The following is an 18,844-nucleotide window of genomic DNA, read 5'->3' as shown; positions in this document are numbered from 1 at the left end:
CTATTATAGTATATACTTATATTAAACTAATAATAAAGTATCAGAACCTAATAAAAACGTGAATGTTAGGAAAAAATATTTGGAAGTGTGAAGATGCGAACCACCGCCCCAACAACCAACTTCATACAAGACAGAGACGCTACTCATTACGCTAAACCAACACCACATCCCATGCATCTAATCATATTATGTTACGGCTTTCTGAAAACCTTAACCGTAGATATGTTACTAATTGAAATTTAATTATAACAAATTGTACCAAGAACAATGCATTTTGGGTGGATCTTCAGTGTGTTGCTGACTTCAAATAGCCTACTCTCATAATACGCAAGTTACAATAATTCTTTTGCCACGAATATGATGTTTCTCATTATTTTATTGGAACAAATCACACAGTTAACAGCGGGTTTTCCAGTTATTCTCAATTTGCTGGTGCTCATAAACGGCATATATACATATAGGCTTAAAATGAATGCCAATATGGCGCCTCACAACTCTGTACTGCGTGGAGACGGCGTGTGTGTGACGTAGGTGGCATTGTGCCATCTCATTGGTCAATGTTCAGACACATGCTCAGAATATCTGACATGCCGTATATAGCTCTGCACATTCGGAAAGACTCCCGAACGTGCTGTTCCACGCTATGACGTCAGAAACTCGACACGCTCAACATCAACGTTCGGATGCGTGGTCCGTGTGCCGACGGCTTTTGGCCATGATTCTACTCATTCACAGGAATCTGAACAAGGAACAGATTGAAATTTTCACTCCTTTGTCATTGTCAGTATCTGTCTTACTTTCAACCGAGAATGAAATAAATGTAGTCTCATGCTCTTTTTATAGCTCTCTGTATTTCCTGTTTCATATAATATTCTTATGAAGCTGTTCTCTCTGTTGAGTACCTCCCCCTTTTATTTTTTGTAATATGTGTTTCATTGTCGTATTTTACCATCACTATTCTGGTTCAGTGCACAAGCTATTAGCTTTCAACACAAATTCAGTGTAATATTTACAAATTTATGGAGTAGAAACATTTTTAATATCCTTGTAAAGTTTTATTTTGCATAATTACTTTTATTATGTCCGTCTGCAAGTGCCTTCCTTCCTTCCCTCCATCCGTCGTGTACTTCTTGATACATGTTTTCTATCGTACAATCACGAGAGATTTGTCAAGCTTTCTCAGAGAATGTCTAACATCATTGAGAAGAATCTGCTAACTGCAACTATAATTGGAAATAGTTCTTTGAGAAAAATTGAGAAATCATTTCTGGCTAGTAACAATCATTAGACCTTGCGACTCTCAATTGAAACATTTTTGGAATATGAATAACATGCAGAAATTTGGCTAGCTAAACTTGTCAAAAGTGCTAATATTTCAAAAGGTAGCCACCTTCAAGATATTTTAAAGGCATGAAAATGACAGAGTGGGTACCTGCCAAAATATCATTGATAGTTATTGATGTGTTTATCTGCCTGCATTCCTGTGAGGAGTTCATACTTTAGATATGCAGGTGAAAGCTTAAAGTCTACATTTTTGGATTAGTATTCCTCTTATAAAAGTGATATTTGTCTTCAGTCAACTCTAAAAAAATTTGTGACATCACTATGGAAGTACCATATGTTTTATTATATCCACTGTGCAATTTTTGTTATGCTACACACACGTGTGTGTGTGTGTGTGTGTGTGTGTGTGTGTGTGTGTGTGTATGTGTGCGCGTGCGTGCGTGCGTATTTCTACCAAAACATGTGAAGACAGTATAGTTGTTTGGTCTTGCCTGGAAACTTGTATATCTAATTTTTCAAAAATCTTGTAATGTGCAATATAAACATATTGTAAATGAACCTTGAAATGACAGCTTCATTAGATATTTTCATATTTTACGTGGAAGTTGTGTAGTGCACAATTTATGCTGCTGTTAGAATTAATTCAATTAAATATATCCAATCCTTGTAAGAGATACCATATTTAATATAAAGCTTGGTGAGTCACAATATTTTCTATCTTTCAGGCTGACCATACAGCACCTCCAGCAGAATCCCGTGCACCATGTTCCACACACAGCCGGACAAGGAAAAGTTCGTCACAATGTGATGATGATGAGAAAAGGAAAAAGTTTCTTGAGAGAAACAGGTTAGTATCTTAATCAAATACAGTAAAACCCCTATTTTACATTTTCATGCAGTCCAGACGTAAAAATCACAAAACTAAGGAAAATGCAGAATTGATGAAAATGTTAAACCTCCAAAATATGAGCAGAAATGTGTGTGACTGGCATATATGATAAAAAATCGTAATCCTCTCCAATAGGTTGTATAAGCAAAGGAAATTAGGTGTACAATATAATGTTTATACAATAATCTGTGACAATGAATTTTGTCAGTTCTTAAAAAATCAAAAAGTTGTAATAGCAAGTAAAACTTGTCAAAAAATTGAAATTGCTTTCAGGGTACAAGGTAATTGAGCTATTTTCTGACATGCTGTGATCACAAATTGTACATCAAAACACACAGTTTTGAGAGATTTTTCCTTTGTGCTCACCCTGAAAAAAGCTAAAAGTGATTAACATGGTGAATTAAACCGAAAACTATAAAGTATGGCGAAAGGCGTCGGAATCAACCATTGGGGTGTGTACATTCCTTCTGTAACTATTAGCTGTGCTGCATACTCTGGTGATGTGAGTGCAGTGGCCTCTCGTGTATTGCTTGTAAACTTTTCCTTGTTCATTCTGTTGAGTACTCAAAGTGGAGTTTTCTGCAGTATTGCCAATGTGTGCCGTTTGCACTTTGAACTCATTGCTTGCTGTAATTCAAGCACAGCAAGGTTCGTGAAAGCATGTCTGTAGACACAAGCTTTCCTTCACATGTACCTATTTTGTACCAGTGAATATGAAATAAAGCTAAACCTGCTATGATTTCAGTGTTTCTCTGCCCCAGCAATCCGTAACATTTATAAAAATCTGTGTGCCATCACAATGCATTGAACACCATTGAGGACTGCAACGAAGACGAACAAGCCATTGCACAACCATTCACTAAACATGTCCTGTTAATTGTGGTGCTGCATAGCAAATGGAACAGCTTACATTGACTGCAGTCTGTAGAGGCACAATACATTACAGATTCTGTTGACAGAATTCGAGTGAACTACTGTAAGTAAAATTAATGCATGGTAGTGAAGGATGTACAAGGCATAACTATCTAAATTAAACCTAAGTGGAAGCAGTGGTCTACACCAATCATATCAACTGTACTTTGGAACAAGCCACCAAGTAAGCTAGCTGTTTATCACTCTGTATGCTAGAAGCCACTGCATTAGTGTGATGTCACCGTGCTATGCAGCTATTGGCTGTAGGCGGAAAACAAACATCCGAGATGTTGTAATCTGGCAGTTTCCACTGTATTTCTCAGTTTTCAGTTTATTTCACCAGGTAGGCTATAAATTATTGCTATTTTCAAAATTAACGTAACATGAAAGAAAGCTCAAAACTGCGTGTTTTAGGCTATAATTTGTGGCAGTAGTGTGTTGGGAAATGGCTCAATTACCTCATACATCATTAACAAAAGTGATAGTCTTTTTAATAATGCACCCTACAATATTACTAGTGGCAAACTAAACTAAACTCCATCTTAGCAGGCCTCGAAGGCCCAATGGTACTGACCGCTATGTCATCCTCAGCCCACAGGCATCACTGGATGTGGATATGGAGGGGCATGTGGTCAGCACACTGCTCTCCTGGCCATTGCTAGTTTTCAGACCGGAGCCTCTAGTTTGCAATCAAGTAGCTCCTCAATTGGCCTCATGAGGGCTGAATGCCAGCAGCACAGAGCAGACTGGACAGTCACCCATCCAAGTCCTAGCCAAGTCCAACACTGCTTAATTTCAGTGATCTGATGGAAATTGGTGTTACCACTGTGGCAAGGCCATTGGCTACTAGTAGCAATAAATGGATAGTAATGGCATTCCAAAACTTATTTAAAGTAGGATTAGCTTCCTGAATTTCCACGTATAGCCACTTATGTGAACCATTTGCATCTCTAAAAGAATCCGGAAGTGTTACAAGATCTGCTTCAAGGGCCTACATCAGTGAGATAACAGCACATAACAGGTAGGGAGCAGTGTTGACTCACTAAGTTGATCTGGGGAAGGGTTAACTTAATTTTGCGGTCTCGAGTGGGATGGAATGACAAGTTGTACTGTGTGTTGCCCATATCACTTTCTACAGACTTGTGGGTAGACTGAGAAACTTTCATGGGGGATTAGTACCATGGGGATCTTGCAGAAATATTACGATGGGAATCTTGCAGAAATATTATGATGGGAATCTTGCAATATGGTACCTCTGTGCTGGGGTTAATTTTATGTCCATTAGTGTGACGAGCTGTAGAATCATGAAAACATAATTGTATTTATTTACAATAGAATCTGTGTAAAGTATACATATCCTGCAGCCCCCCCCCCCTTTCTCTCTCTCTTTTCCACAAGTATTTGTTATCAATATTCACGAGTAGCAATAACATCAGACAAGGTTTGTTAAGTCTCACTGGCATCATGCTAGGTTCATAAAATCTCACTGCACTGTCGTCTCTATGCTGTGTGATCTGAGAGTAGTATGATGATAATTTGAAGATAATCTAAAATGCCGCTCTGAGTTTGGTGACTTACAAAGGGTTGCGGAATAATCACAGATTCAGGCATGAGGTGACGCAAATTTGTTGACCTATGGTGACATATGACAAACCCTCTATAGCAGTGGCTTGCAACAGCTGGTTTAAATGTTTCTTTTACAGAGATATGAGTGCCATACGGCACACTGTGAGTGGTTAATGGAAGGTAACTTTGATACTGCATTCCTCCCCCTCCTCCAAATAAGATTGTGCATCGGCATCACATATTCTGGGTGCCAATGTGCCATGGTGTTGGTGATGGAGTTGCCTGTGGCGTAACCAATCCATGGATTGGCATTGGTCTTATGAATTACTGGGAACATCTACCAAAAGACTGGAGGTAGGATACCCATCCAACAGCACAGATAGAGGAGACAGCATTGGTACTGCTCCAGGTGACGAAGGCTATGCAGTTGATGGAGGCTTGATGTTCACGAACATTGCTGTGGACAATGATGAATGTTGTGGCTGTGGAGGTGACAGCAGCTGTGTAGGCAGGCAGAGATTGACCTCCATGGCAGAGTTGTTTGACGACCCATGCACCTGAATGTCAGGTACTGGCAAGGAATGTCAGGTATTGGCAAGCATCACTGTGGGGCAACAGCCTGTGAGGCAGACAGTATGTCTGAAATGTGAAAATGTATGGCAGGCTCACAATACTCACAAAAATATGATTGATTTTGGTGCCATTGATGGGTCCCTATTTGCTGTGAATGCTATAATGAGCTTGGCCACTTGTCTGAGTGATGATACTGGATTCCCAGTTGTGAGGCTTGTTAAACACACAGTTGTTGGAAGCACACTGACGAGGGTGAAATAGATGCAGCAAATTGTAGTGATGATGACTATGTGATAATTCTTCTGGTGAAGCGTTGCGAAAAGGTGAAGCGTGATAGATGTTGAGAAACAACAACAAAGGATATGAAACTTCCTGGCTGATTGAAACTAAACTGTATGCTGGACTAGGATTTGAACCAAGGACCTTTGCCTTTCATGGGCATGTGCTCTACCACTGAGAGTCATGGCTTGTCTTCAGCTTTACTTCCATTAGCATTTCATCTCGTACTTTCCAAACTTCACAGAAGTTTGCATGTGAAATTTGCAGCACCCCTTTTGGAAGAAAGGATATTGTGGATATGTGGCTTGGCCACAGCCTGATGGATGTTTCCAGAATGAATTTTTCACTCTGCTGCAAAGTGTATGCCGATATGAAACTTTCTGGCAGATTAAAACTGCTTGCTGGACTCTGGGACTCCAGCCTGGAACTTTTGCCTTTCATGGAAAGTTGAGATGAAGTAGTAGTGGAAGTAAAGCTGTGGGGACAGGTTGTGAATCATGCTTGGGTAGCTTAGTTGGTAGAGCTCTTGCCACGAAAGGCAAAGGTCCCGGGTTTGAGTCCCAGTCTGGCACACAGTTTTAATCTGCCTGGAAGTTTCAGATCAATGCACAGTCCACTGCAGAGTGAAACACTGATTCTTCCTAGCCCAGCATGAAGTTTGGAAATCTGAACCTTGAAAATGTGAAAGGTCAAGGAGAGCATGTTGCTGTCATATATGATGAATACCATTTTGTTGGCAAAATTGTTGAAAATTCAGTGAATAAAACTTTGTAGCATTCTCTGGAACGATAGTCTAGGACTAGCAAAATCAGTGTCGAAGCATTGCCAGTTACTGTCAGCTCGAGGCCAATTGAAAAATTCCTTGCACTGCATTGTCTGGTTACCTGTCCATGCATAACTTTGGGCAGTCATCTGTTCAATATGCTTGTCATGGCCGAGCCGCATACACTGCTGGAATGCTAACTGCTTAGTTCTAACAATTCTCCAATGTCCTCTCTGTAATATTTTCAAATATGTTGCTGCGATGATGCGGGAATCATGACCAACATTTGTTCATTAGAAGTATGCAATAAAACTACACCATTCCGAAGAGAGAGGCTGTTGTGTTGCCCATAGTATTTGCATACTACTGCAACTGAAATGGATGTCGAATTATGAGGCCGACCAATCCAAATGTTATACTTAAGCAATCATAATGATTGATCTTGTTCAGTAGCTTGTGCAATTGGTTGACAACCAGGAGGGGGAACTCTTGCAGACCTTGTGAATCAGAGTGATGAATTTGAAGATGATGAGCTTCTGCTGCATTTATTTCTGAATCATTTCCCCATAGGAAAGCAAGATAATGTGTCTGTGTTTGCATGCTGTGCCATAGGGCAATAAATAATTTCATACTGATAACTGGAAAGAAGTAGTGACCAGTGTTGTAGCTTTTGTGCCGTACTGTTGGGCACGTCTTTCACTGGGCAAAAGAACACTCAGTGGCTAATGATCCACCAGAAATTTTTTTTCTGAAAAACAGATATTGATAAAATTTCATGAAATCATAAATGATGGCTAAGACTTCCTTTTCCAACTGACTGTAATTGACTTGGCACTTGTTCAACATCTTACATGTGAATGCTATGGTGCACTAAATGTTGCCAAATTTGTGCGATAAAATTGCTCCTATTCCATGTGGCAAGCACTGCCAGTTTCTGTTGATCAAAATGAATAAGACATGGGCAACTAAGCAATGCCAATGCATTTTTTAATGTCCTGAATGATTGCTTGCTTTCTCCAGTCCATTGGAAAGGAACATTATTACACTGAAGGTGATGCAAAGGATCTGCAATTCGTGCCATGCTATGTCCAGAATAAATTTGATACAATAGCTCAGTTTGCCCAGGAACTGCCTGTAGTTCTGGTATATTTTTAGGAGAAGGTAACGTCCAGAAGGCCTATACATGTATACTTGAAGCATGAGTGCTGTGGGCTTCAAGGAGATGTCCCAAATATTCAATTTCATCATTGAAAAATGAACACTTTTAAAATTACACTTAAGCCCTGCATCGACTAAAACTTGAAAAAGACTCTCCAGATTTTTGAGGAGCGTTTTTGGTGTTTATCAAGACACAATGATATCATCCAAATAATTTTAACATGACGGAATGTTCGATGTCACTTGTACAAGAAAACATTGAACTAACACAGGGAGTGAAACAGTATTGATACAAACAAACATTTGTTTTGATTACCATAAATTTTTGTGTTTCCTTATCCAGAGGAAATTTGAGGTAGGCATTGAGTACACCAATTTTGGAAAAGAATATTCCCTCTTCTAGATGATCTGTTAGCTCCTCAATACATGGAAGCAGGAAAGAATCAGTACCCGTTTGAGCTTTAAAGTAGACACAAAATCTGATTTTCTCCTTTTATTTTCTTGTGATAATCAAAGGACATGCCCAGCTATTAGCAGAAATAGGTTTCGAGACACCTATTTGTTGTAATCTGTCGAGTTCAGAGCCGACATAATCACAAATGGCGTGAGAACACTGGCACAGGCACGATTTTTGGAGCTGAGGGTGTCCATGTAAAGATAGTTCTCTGAATATGACTATCAATTCTGACATTTGGAAGATTGCTTTTATCTGTTTTGTGAGAGACAGAGCTGTTTGCTGTTTTTGCAAGTGATGAGAGCTGATTTGAATTACCCAAGTTTTGCCCTGTGGGTGCTGCTTTGCAATTCTTGCATATGTGTTTATGGTTCCTGCGAGTATTGCCAGGGCAAGCAGGTAAAGTTTTATAGTGTGGGATGATATTAATCTCCATTTGCTCAAATCTAGATTGAAGTGGTACAGCGTTTGCTTTGGACATCTTTTGCAGGCATACTTCGCGTGTATGTCTCAACTCATTACAGTGTCAGAATTCCACTTGGTGGAAGAAGTGCTATTTCCTATTGTGCATGTCATAAGACTTGACATGAGATTTCAGAGCACGTGAATTTGCAGTATTAGTGACTTGGCATCTTATATCCTGCTTATGCTATGGCTTGCAGCTGTTTCAGTGTGAACTGTGTGAAGTGGAGCCCACTTAGAACTAGGTGCAGTGAGTGTTGCAGCAACAGGCACATTGAAGTCAATTTCCACAAAGTTTTGTACTTCCTGAGCTTTGATTACTTTAAGTATGTCATTAAGACAAGGATTGTGATGCTTTAGAATCTCAGCCCGTATTCTGTTGTCTGCAAGGTTGTAAATAATGGCTCTGCCAATCATTTCTTCATTAAAAGAAGCTCCACAAGTGCATTTGAATTTGCAGTTCCTACTCATGATGTTGAATTCAGTGATTCATTCCCTGTAAGATTGATTACTCTGATGACGTATACAAAAAAATTGAAAACAAGCAGCAGCTACATGAATCGGTGCTTCAGAAAATTTGCCTAGCTTCGTGACTTCCTCGTAGGGTAGGTTTTGGGGTTCTAATTGAGGAAACCTTTTACAACACAAACGAAAGGTGTGCATGCCTCCCCATGAAAAAAGAAGGAACATTATGAGTCACCTGCACTTTTGTAGGCTGTGAAGTGCTGTCAAAGTGTATCTGATATTTCATCAATTCTTCTTGTTTTTCATCAGAGGAATGGAAGGGATGAGGTGGCACCTGCCTATCAGGATTCTGAACTTCTGTCATTGTCAGTTGCTGAGTTTTCCACATTTCCTCATGCTTTGTAGCAAAATTTAGATTTGTTGGCTTGTAAACTGAATAATTGCAATGAGTGGTTGCTTGCCAGAAGTTGCCATTTCATACAAAATTTAAATCACTTCAAGAATAGATATAACAAATGTAGTAACACTTTAATGATAATGCAAAAATGATGAAATATAGACACATTCTGATCCTGGCTTTATTAGAAAAGAAAAATTTTTATTAGTTCTTTTGACACTGAAAGAGAGATTGATTAGTTCAGTGTGCAAGATATTGAATCTTCTTCCATGGATCCAGGTAGTCACTAATAACAAACTTGGAACCAGAATGTCGCTTGCATTCCTCGGTGTGATGACGTGGCTGAACACTCTAGAACACATCAAACACTATACAATAATTAAAGCATAAATGTATTTATTTACAGTATATTCAGATAAAGAATACATGACTGTCTATTGTATAATCTCTCTACAGTATCTCTCTCTCTCTGTTCCACATGTACACTCACAGTGACTTTAGAGTAGTCTGATGATAATCTGAAGATAAGACAGAGCTCTGAGTATTGTGGACCAATCACAAGTGCAGGCAGTGAGTTGATGTAAATTTTGCGTCCTACGATGGCTCATGTAGCGGCCTGGCGGCATAAGATGAGCCTAAATAGTAGTAGCTTGTGGTGGTCAGTTTACGTGTTTCTTCTGCAGAGATACAAGCAGCACGCGGTGCACCATGTGCAGTCAACAAAGGCACCATCGAAATTGCAGATTTGTTGAACAATCCTTAATACAGGATAATAGGTACAGTTTGGCATCCAGTATGTCAGAAGAGATACAATTGTGGAATAATATTGGTGTAGATAGAGAATACAAACAATGCCACAATTTATTAGAAAGATAAGATTGTGCCGGAAGTAAACTGTGAAGTAGAGGTGACTGTAATACATGGTTTGTGGACAGTGAAGCAGAGTTATAACAGTATGCATCACAGAAAAATTGAATTTGAGTCTCAGAATTACAAAGACCTCATGAGTAAAATATTGTGCACTGTCATCAAAATGACAAGACAAGGATAAAGAAGGAAAACAGCAACAGCATACATGGCGAGGCCAGTCACGTATATGGGGGAAGAATTGCTGTGGATAGGGAGCTTTTAGGAAGCAGTCAGAGTCACAGCACGAGTAGTGTGGGGAATGCTGGGGGCGCACACTTAGAGGTCTGGAGGTCAGGGCACGGATGCGATACAGACACTTTCTTCCACTGGCTACAGCATCCAGAGAGTGTGAGAGCTTACGGAAAGTAAGACAAGGTTCACATTAGTTGGAAAATTGCTCTAAATATTTGCAGTCAAATACTATGGGGTACATTATCATTGAGAGAAGTTAGAATAAATAAGACTAGGCAAGATGAGTAATTTAGGGAAACTGGTGGAGCAGAAAGTGACAGAAGAAATATGGGATACGATAACAAGGTTTTGTAAGTAAAAATAATGAAAAAATATAAGAATCTTTTAAGGACACTAGCAGTAGAATAGAGGCATCTAACAGGGGTACTGAGAGGGCTCTTATGGATAAAGTAAGAGAATCTTGTGGGATACTAAAAAGAGCTTAATGAAATAAGGAAAGATAGCAATGAAAATAATGACAATATCAAGGCAGCTTTCACTGAAAATATACAGTAGTTGGTGGAGAAACTAGCAAGAATTAAAGGATTAAATAAAAATATGGCAGATTTTATAGAATAACAAAACTTGACAAGGAGTAGGTTGGCAGGCAGAGTGAGTATGAGTGAAACCCTTCAGGTTGAACCTAGTGAAAATGCCGATGAGAAGGAGAAATCTAGTAATAGTTTCCAAAACACTGCTAGTAGGGAGACTGAAGGATTTAAAAGGACAGTCTGTGATAAGGTAGTCCCAGATGAACAGCTTCAGCCCACACTATCTGTTAATGTAGGTTCTTTTAAGAGATTTGTTGTATGTATCATAAAGGAGGTGTTCGAGAAAATAAATGGTATTTAGCATGAGATCAGTGATTTTAATAACATAGACACGGAACTGTCTGCTGAAAACGTAAAGAAAAAGTTAAATTCAAAATTGAAAAGTAGAGCTACACTAAATAATAATAGTGGAAATGTTATCAATGGAGACCGCTGCTTTAAAGTTGTTGCTCTCTTCTGTATTACTAAGCGACTATCTGAGAATCTGGTACCTGTAGCAGACTGCGTACCTAATAGCTTCCAGGACAAACAAAAATTTTATTTTCAATATTTCACGTAATTATTGACCAAATTCAAAGATTTAAAATGTTGTCATAATCTTATCTTTAAAGTTTTCACAATAAGAGACTTATTACAGGGATGAGCACACTCAGCAGATTCCAACAGATTTAACAAAAATTTCGAACCTTTACAAAACTCTTTCTGTGATCTCCTCCCTTCCACACACACACACACACACACACACACACACACACACACACACACGCATGCACGCAATGATGAATGGAAAAAAAGTATATCTCTTATTATGTTTTCACTATTCATGCAGTCAGGTTTCAGCATCAGGCATGATGTTTTCTTACTCCTTTACTACTGGCTTCATTTGCAGCACTTCCATAATGAGAGCACTTGGCAACTTCCAACAAACTTGAAGCGTAATTTCAAAGCTAGTCTAAACTTTTTCTTGCTTACATGCTTAACACAAATATGAAAGACATTAAGTCATTTGTAAAGTAATTGGACATTTGATACTGTTTTGATTGAATTTTCTCATTTTGAGGGTACTGCAGGGCGACTTGTTTTAATTGTAAAAAACCATTCAACAGCCAAGATTGCATAAAATATTTCTTTACTTAAGACAACTGGTTTCAACAGACTTTGCTGTTATCTTCATGTCTTAAAATATTTTTGTTGTAAAACATGCTAATTTTATGCTGAACCTCATGCACAAGGTGTTGATTCTTTAAAGAACTGTGGTTGTACTGGTTTGTTATTGAAAGAAAAGTACACAGTATTGGAAACATAGAAAGAAAAATAGGAATGTGTTGAATGACTATGTCATGTGTTCACTTTGTCAGAAAAAGCAATGAAGGGTAATGGTTGGAAGGGCATCAGTTCGAAATTAAAGGCTAATGAGAACAAAACCAGTAACAATGTAAACAACATTCCCACAAATCAGATTGAAAGATATGGCAATTGTTTTCCCAGAAAAGGAATGGTTGGGAAATGAAGTGGTTCACATTTTCATGACTGCAGGTAAGAGAGTGGTTGTGAAAAAAGAAAACATTAATGAAAATTTGCATTTCCATGATAATAGACAGAATAATGGTTGTGACAGAAAGGATCTTGATTGGAGTTCCAAAAATACATAATAGTCAGTATGATAATCATGACAAAAAAAAAAAAAAAAACAATAATAGAGGGAAACAAATAAGGGCAGAGAATAAAAGGAATTATCAGTTTATCTTGAATGTTAAAGTTGATGGTACTGAAGCAGTAGCAATCATTAACACCAGCAGCAATGCGCCATTGCAGGAGCACAGGACTTCATGAGCAGTTAATAAACGGAGGGAGGGAGGGGGGGGGGGGGGGGCAGAGAGAGAGAGAGAGAGAGAGAGAGAGAGAGAGAGAGAAGGAACAAACCAGTTTTACCAATACAGAGGTTTAAGGTTTAGATGCCATTAGAGATAGCAGAAAAATAGAATAGAAACAAGTATTATCAGAAACATTAGAAATGTGGAATCAAGAAACAGTGCTGAGAGTTATTGACATATTGGTACCAGGTTGATGTGTCAGTAGTTAACAAAACTGTAAAGGAAGAGTTAAGGAATTTGCTTTTGAAATACGAGAATGTATTTTCAAGCAAGACAAGTTTAATTAAAGTTGGCGAAAAATCTTGCAGTACTAATGACAAGACAGAGAATTTTTACAGGACTTTTCAAGGACAGTATATCATGAGTAGAATAGCCCATATGAATGCAGTGAAGTTATCACATCCTAGGTCCCATTTGGTAAAAAGAGTATATAACATTGCAGATATCAAAAAATATTCTGGTATTATGGGAATGCTGCTCAGCTGTAGTGAAATAATACCATGTGCTGGAAAAAGCACATCTTTTGTGGACAAATAAGAAATTGTTGGCAGACAGAATATGAAGTAGAATAGAATGTATATTATAAAGTATTGAAATATGATTATCAGGACACAGCAAATATTAAAGCTACTTATTGTAACTAATTTTAATTTGCTTAATGTTTATCAATGTACAAGAGGCTACCAGTACTTGGGCACATTATGATGAATGAACAGGATGGGGTTTGGCCTGGCTAGACATTTAAAGAGCGTTAGATAGAGGTGAGTCTCATTGCTAATGATCTTCTTGGAATGTGACAGCCAGCTTTCGGTGCTGACTCAGATAGGGATGTCAAGGTAACCTCACTATATTTGTTGTTTACTAGACTAAAATGGTAGTGGATGTTAGCATCAAAATAGGAGATGTTTGTAAACACAGGATATGAATACTATGTTTATGATGGTATGGGTTGATCTCTTTATGAGATGGCTTAACTAAAGAATATTATTTCATACCTAAAGAACCGAAATTACATAACCAAATATTTGAGAACTTTAGTAGTGTTTGTATGCCACTAGGGCAAGAAAAGTTAATCATAAGTTGCAAGCACTGGGGAAAATATAATAATAATTTGTATGCTTTTTCTAAAAGAGGTTTCTTTTGTTGCATGTAAGCCTAATATAACCCATGATACCTAGAGTCGTGGAAAAAATTGAAGACATGATGACCGGATGACCGAAGCTAAAGGTCAAAGCCACAGTAATGGGGAAAAAAACAAGTGGGTAGGGGGCACCTGATGATGGCATCCAACACTGGTCTTGCTGGAACCACAGTACTTAGGATTACTACATTCAAAAATTGAGTGAAAAGTGATTTAAAAGAAAAATTGTCAGTGTTGTATGTTCCAGTGTGATGACTGTAGAGTCACATGTGCTTATGGTGGGTGGCAATGAGCCATAATTAGGTGGAAAGAAAGTAAATATCACATGTATAGCATATATATGTGCTATAAATGGCAAAGAGCCATAGTTAAAGGTATCATAAATCGTATTTTATGTTTGTTTAATCATAGAATTTTAAAAAGTGGTGATACGGAATACAATCGGCTGTACAGAGTTGTGGAAATATGAGATCTGCACAATGATTACTTTCTAAGTAATTGAAAATAAGTTTATTGTAAATAACTATCTGGTTTTGATCTGCACATTTCAGTAAGGGGTTTCATTGTCAGTGATTAATTTGAATTATTGTATATTATATGTTAACCTCACTGTATTTGTTGTCTACTAAACTAAAATGGTAGTGAATGTTACTACTGCGAGAGCATGGCAAATAGGATATGTATCTTATTGTAATTTGAAGTAAAAGAAAGTTAGTGTGCATTGTAAGTATTTCCGTAAATGTATAAAATTAGTTTTATTTGTAAGAAGACTCCAAAGGAATCGGTTAACCATTTACTATTGTGGATGAGTTAACATGTCATGCTCTGCCACTCCCAAGGTGTTGACGATGTGTTTAGATGTGACCCCTGGGATTTCCTTAAACGCTATTGACATGTTTAAGTGCCTTGTTTTGCCAACCCTCTCACTGCTGTGAGCAAGTTAATTCCATATCTTGATGAGTAAAGTTTCAACTATTTTTCATACAGCATATGTGCCCCTTTGCATGCTATCATTTGCAAAAGTCTTGTTTCAGTATCTGGAACCGTTTATGAAATTGACAATCGTTGTGACCACGATTCCCGGTGTGAAGGGACATAAATGGGAGAGTCGCACATATTCATCCACTGGCTACAAAAACCAATAGCTAGAGAACAAAATGAGATATCATTATGCTCCCAATTTTAAATAAAATTTTAGTATCTTGTCTACGTTTCGTATGTAGCAATGTATGAGCTCTAAATCAACCATAGGCATAATTTATGCAATGCATTTTTACCTCTACAAACACTTTTAAAATTTCGTGCAGATATTTTATTTAATTTGATGCAGCACAGTAACGACGATGAATAATGAAAAGAAATTCAGTCCTTTATTGAGTGAAGACATCAGACTACAAGATGAGCAAAAATCAAATTTTTTCACATAACAGCTTTTTTAAAATCAAATGAAAGGCATTTCATAACGGCTGGAATACCATCTCTCAGAAGAGGTAGCAGCATTAGGCAAGTAGTACAGCAACAACAAAGTTGCTCCCAGTACAGAATATAGAGAGCTAGTCTCTAGCAGTGAAAGGGTTAATAAAAAACGTTTTTTTTTTAGGGATGTTTGTAACAATTAGGAAATTTGCAAGTTTGCTGAATAGAGAAAAATGACAAAATGTAAAGGCTACTCTTGCATGCTATAAAACTATGACCTTCCTTATTTTCCAAACTGGAATTTTTTTCAGGAAAACCAAATTTTATGTGCTAATTTTAACATATTGGGATGCTGCAGTTAATAATCATTACTGGCTTTCTTGGACAGCAATGTAGATTGTTATAGCAATGAGTAAGAAGATGTCCCCAGACTTGGAGTGCAGACAGTGATACTGTCAATGCCATATAGCACTGAATTATGCCAGTAATGTGAGGAACATGAGTAAGCCTGGGGAGTGAATCCTACTTGGAGATTCAGAACACCATGTACCCACCAACATTTAGTCACAAAGCTAAGACATTTAATTTATCAAACATTAATTATGAAAAGCCACCTTGAGGATTTTAAATGCTAGAGGGAGCTTAACTTTGGTAATACTGTGCAACTATGCAGTAAACTGTTTATATCTGGAAACAATGAAATTTATGACACTGAAGAGCCAAAGAAACTGGTACACCTGTCTAATATTATGTAGGGCCCCTGCAGGCAAGCACAAGTGCCGCAATACTATGTGGTATGGACTCGACTAATGTCTGAAGGAGTGCTGGAGGCAATTGACACCATGAATCCAGCAGGGATGTCCATAAACCCGTAAGAGTACGAGGGGGTGGAGATCTCTTCTGAACATCATGTTGCAAGGCATCTCAGATATGCTCAATAATTGGGGAGTTTGGTGGCCAGTGGAAGTGTTTAAACTCAGAAAAGTGTGTTCTTGAAGCCACTGTATTGCAATTCTGGACAAGTGGGGTGTCGTTTTGTCCTGCTGGAATTGCCCAAGTCCGCCTAATGCACAATGGTCATTAATGGATGCAGGTGATCATACAGGTTGCTTACAGATATGTCACCTGTCAGAGTAATATCTAGATGTATCAGGGGTCCACTACCACTCCAACTGCATATGGCCCACACCAGCTTGAACAGTCCCCTGCTGACACACAGGGTCCATGGCTTCATGAGGTTGTCTCCATCTGCAATTTGAAACAAGACTCGTCTGACCAGGCAACATGTTTCCAGTCATCAACAGTCCAATGTCAGTGTTTATGGGTGAAGGTGAGGTGTAAAGCTTTGTGTCATGCAGTCATCAAGGGTACACCAGTGGACCGTTGGCTCCGAAAGTCCGTATCAATGATGTTTCATTGAATGGTTCACATGCTGACACTTGTTGATGGTTCAGCATTGAAACCTGCAGCAATTTCTGGAGAGGTTGCACTTCTGTCATGTTGAACAATTCTTTTCAGTCGTTGTTGGTCCCATTCTTGCAGGATCTTTTTCCACTGCAGCGACGTTGGAGATTTGATGTTTTACCGTATTCCTGATATTCAAGGTACACTCATGAAATGGTCATTCACGAAAATCCCAACTTCATCACTATCTTGGAGATGTTGTGACCCATCGCTCACGCACCGAATATAACACCACATTCAAACTCACTTGAATCTTGATAGCCTGGCATTGTAGCAGCAGTAACCGATCTAACAACTGCGCCATACACTAGTTGTCTTATATAGGCATTGTCGACTGCATCACCGTATTCTGCCTGTTTATATATCTCTGTATTTTAAGACTCATGCCTATACCTGTTTCTTTGACACTTCAGTGTATTTGGTCTTGTTACATTACGAGTATGTAAGCAAGTTATTCATACATCTAGGGCTGGTATTGAAGGCAGGTGAATTGACATGTGTCTGCCTGAGGACTAGCTGTGCTGTCCCATGGCTGAGGGCACGCCGTGTCTTGTTTTCTTGCCAGTCAATTGCGGAGAGGAGTAGCTTCACCAGAAATGGGAAAATTCCGAAGCTGGAAATCTTGGTGGCTGTAGCTCGCATGGGCTTTTTGCAGGAGACAATGCTCCAAGAAATGATGGAGTGTCAGACAAGCCAAAAGATGGCTTCTTACCTCTCTTCGAGATTCGATAATAACTCACAGTCAAATATTAATGCAAATCTAAATACATCTGCGATCTCAGAAAAATGAGGTGCAACCAATGACACAACAATATTTTCAATGTCTTTAAACCTATAAAAGTTAATATTTCGTATTTTATGTCTTTTTTCATTATGAAAATGTTTGTCAGAACTTTGTAAACTCCACAATCACACAGCAAATGAATACAGCATAAATACCTAGTGCTACTAAAAACTGTGCTGATTTAAAAGTTGAAAAGAGATCCAAAACTGCTCCTGTCAAGAGAGCATAAATAATTGTTTAAACAAAATTTAATGTCAATTTGTTCTCATTTAACGTGAGAGCACTTCTTTATTTGTAATAAGCTTTGTAATTAATTTGTAATAAGCTTTGTAATTAAAACATAAGCTTTGTAATAAGCTTTATTTGTAATAAGCTATTGTGAATGATATGAGTGTGACTGAATATTTATAACATTTCTTTATTTAAATACTGTTGTAATATATTAGTTTAGTCCAGGAAGTGGTCAAGTTGAATTAAATAGTGTCTGTCGAGCTAAAGAACAATGTATTTTTGAGGGGGATGGCCTTCGGCCAATGAAAAAGCAAAATACTAATGGAACACTAAGGGAGTCAAGTGGAGAGTAGGACTTTTCAGGTGAAGAGTTCAAGGGAGCAATTCTATCCCTTTGTGTCGAGTGCTGGAAGAAGGCAGACCTGCCTATAGTAACATGCGTGATAGATTCATGGTGGTGAATGGCCGTTGCAATACTCTAACTTTTGAAGGGAACCTAACTCACAAGAGATCGGAAATGTGACTGGAATATAAGAGTAAGATTTTTTTTTAAGCAGAATTTGAAGGTAAGGTAAACACTTATGTAGATAAAGATAGAAAATCATCTGTAAACCATCGCCAAGCTGCCCAAAAAACCTAGAAAACTGCAGGCATGCCCTGCAAGAGATATCACTATCAATAGAGCCACTCTTTGAAAAGCATTATACTATTCAAAGTAATCTGTAACCTGACTGAGAATTCTGTAATTTTCGTTCCTTTTACTGCATTTACTCAATTACAACATTAGGTTTTTTACCTAAATTCATCATTCAAAAAATACTTGCGTCATCTTACAATCGCAGATTAAACCACTACTGCTGAGGTCACAATTTTCATGTTGTATAATTGATCACATAAAGATAGCAAAGTAGTACTTTTTGTCTATTTAGCACAACAACCTGTACTAAAATTGGTGCATTTTGGAGAAATCTTTAATTTGGCATATCACTGAAACTGCGTACTTTTGTAATACACAAGTATAAATAGAAAAGCCTTCAAGTA

At 38.1% G+C, this 18,844-nt stretch overlaps 1 protein-coding gene across 2 annotated transcripts in view; it reads left to right on the top strand.

The window, feature by feature from the left end:
- The window catches only part of LOC124556547 (cyclic AMP-responsive element-binding protein 5), a 160,105-nt gene that overhangs the window by 109,775 nt on the left and 31,486 nt on the right, over window positions 1-18,844 (top strand). For both annotated transcript variants that reach the window (XM_047130503.1, XM_047130504.1), the window contains exon 9: window positions 2,010-2,131. In XM_047130503.1, the coding sequence (XP_046986459.1) occupies window positions 2,010-2,131 (122 nt within the window). The remainder of the gene's footprint in view (window positions 1-2,009; window positions 2,132-18,844) is intronic.

Source organism: Schistocerca americana, chromosome X (assembly GCF_021461395.2).
Source record: "Schistocerca americana isolate TAMUIC-IGC-003095 chromosome X, iqSchAmer2.1, whole genome shotgun sequence".
Classification (NCBI taxonomy): domain Eukaryota; kingdom Metazoa; phylum Arthropoda; class Insecta; order Orthoptera; family Acrididae; genus Schistocerca; species Schistocerca americana.
The sequence above is the reverse complement of the archived record's forward strand: the minus strand, read 5'-3'. Positions and strand labels throughout refer to the sequence as shown.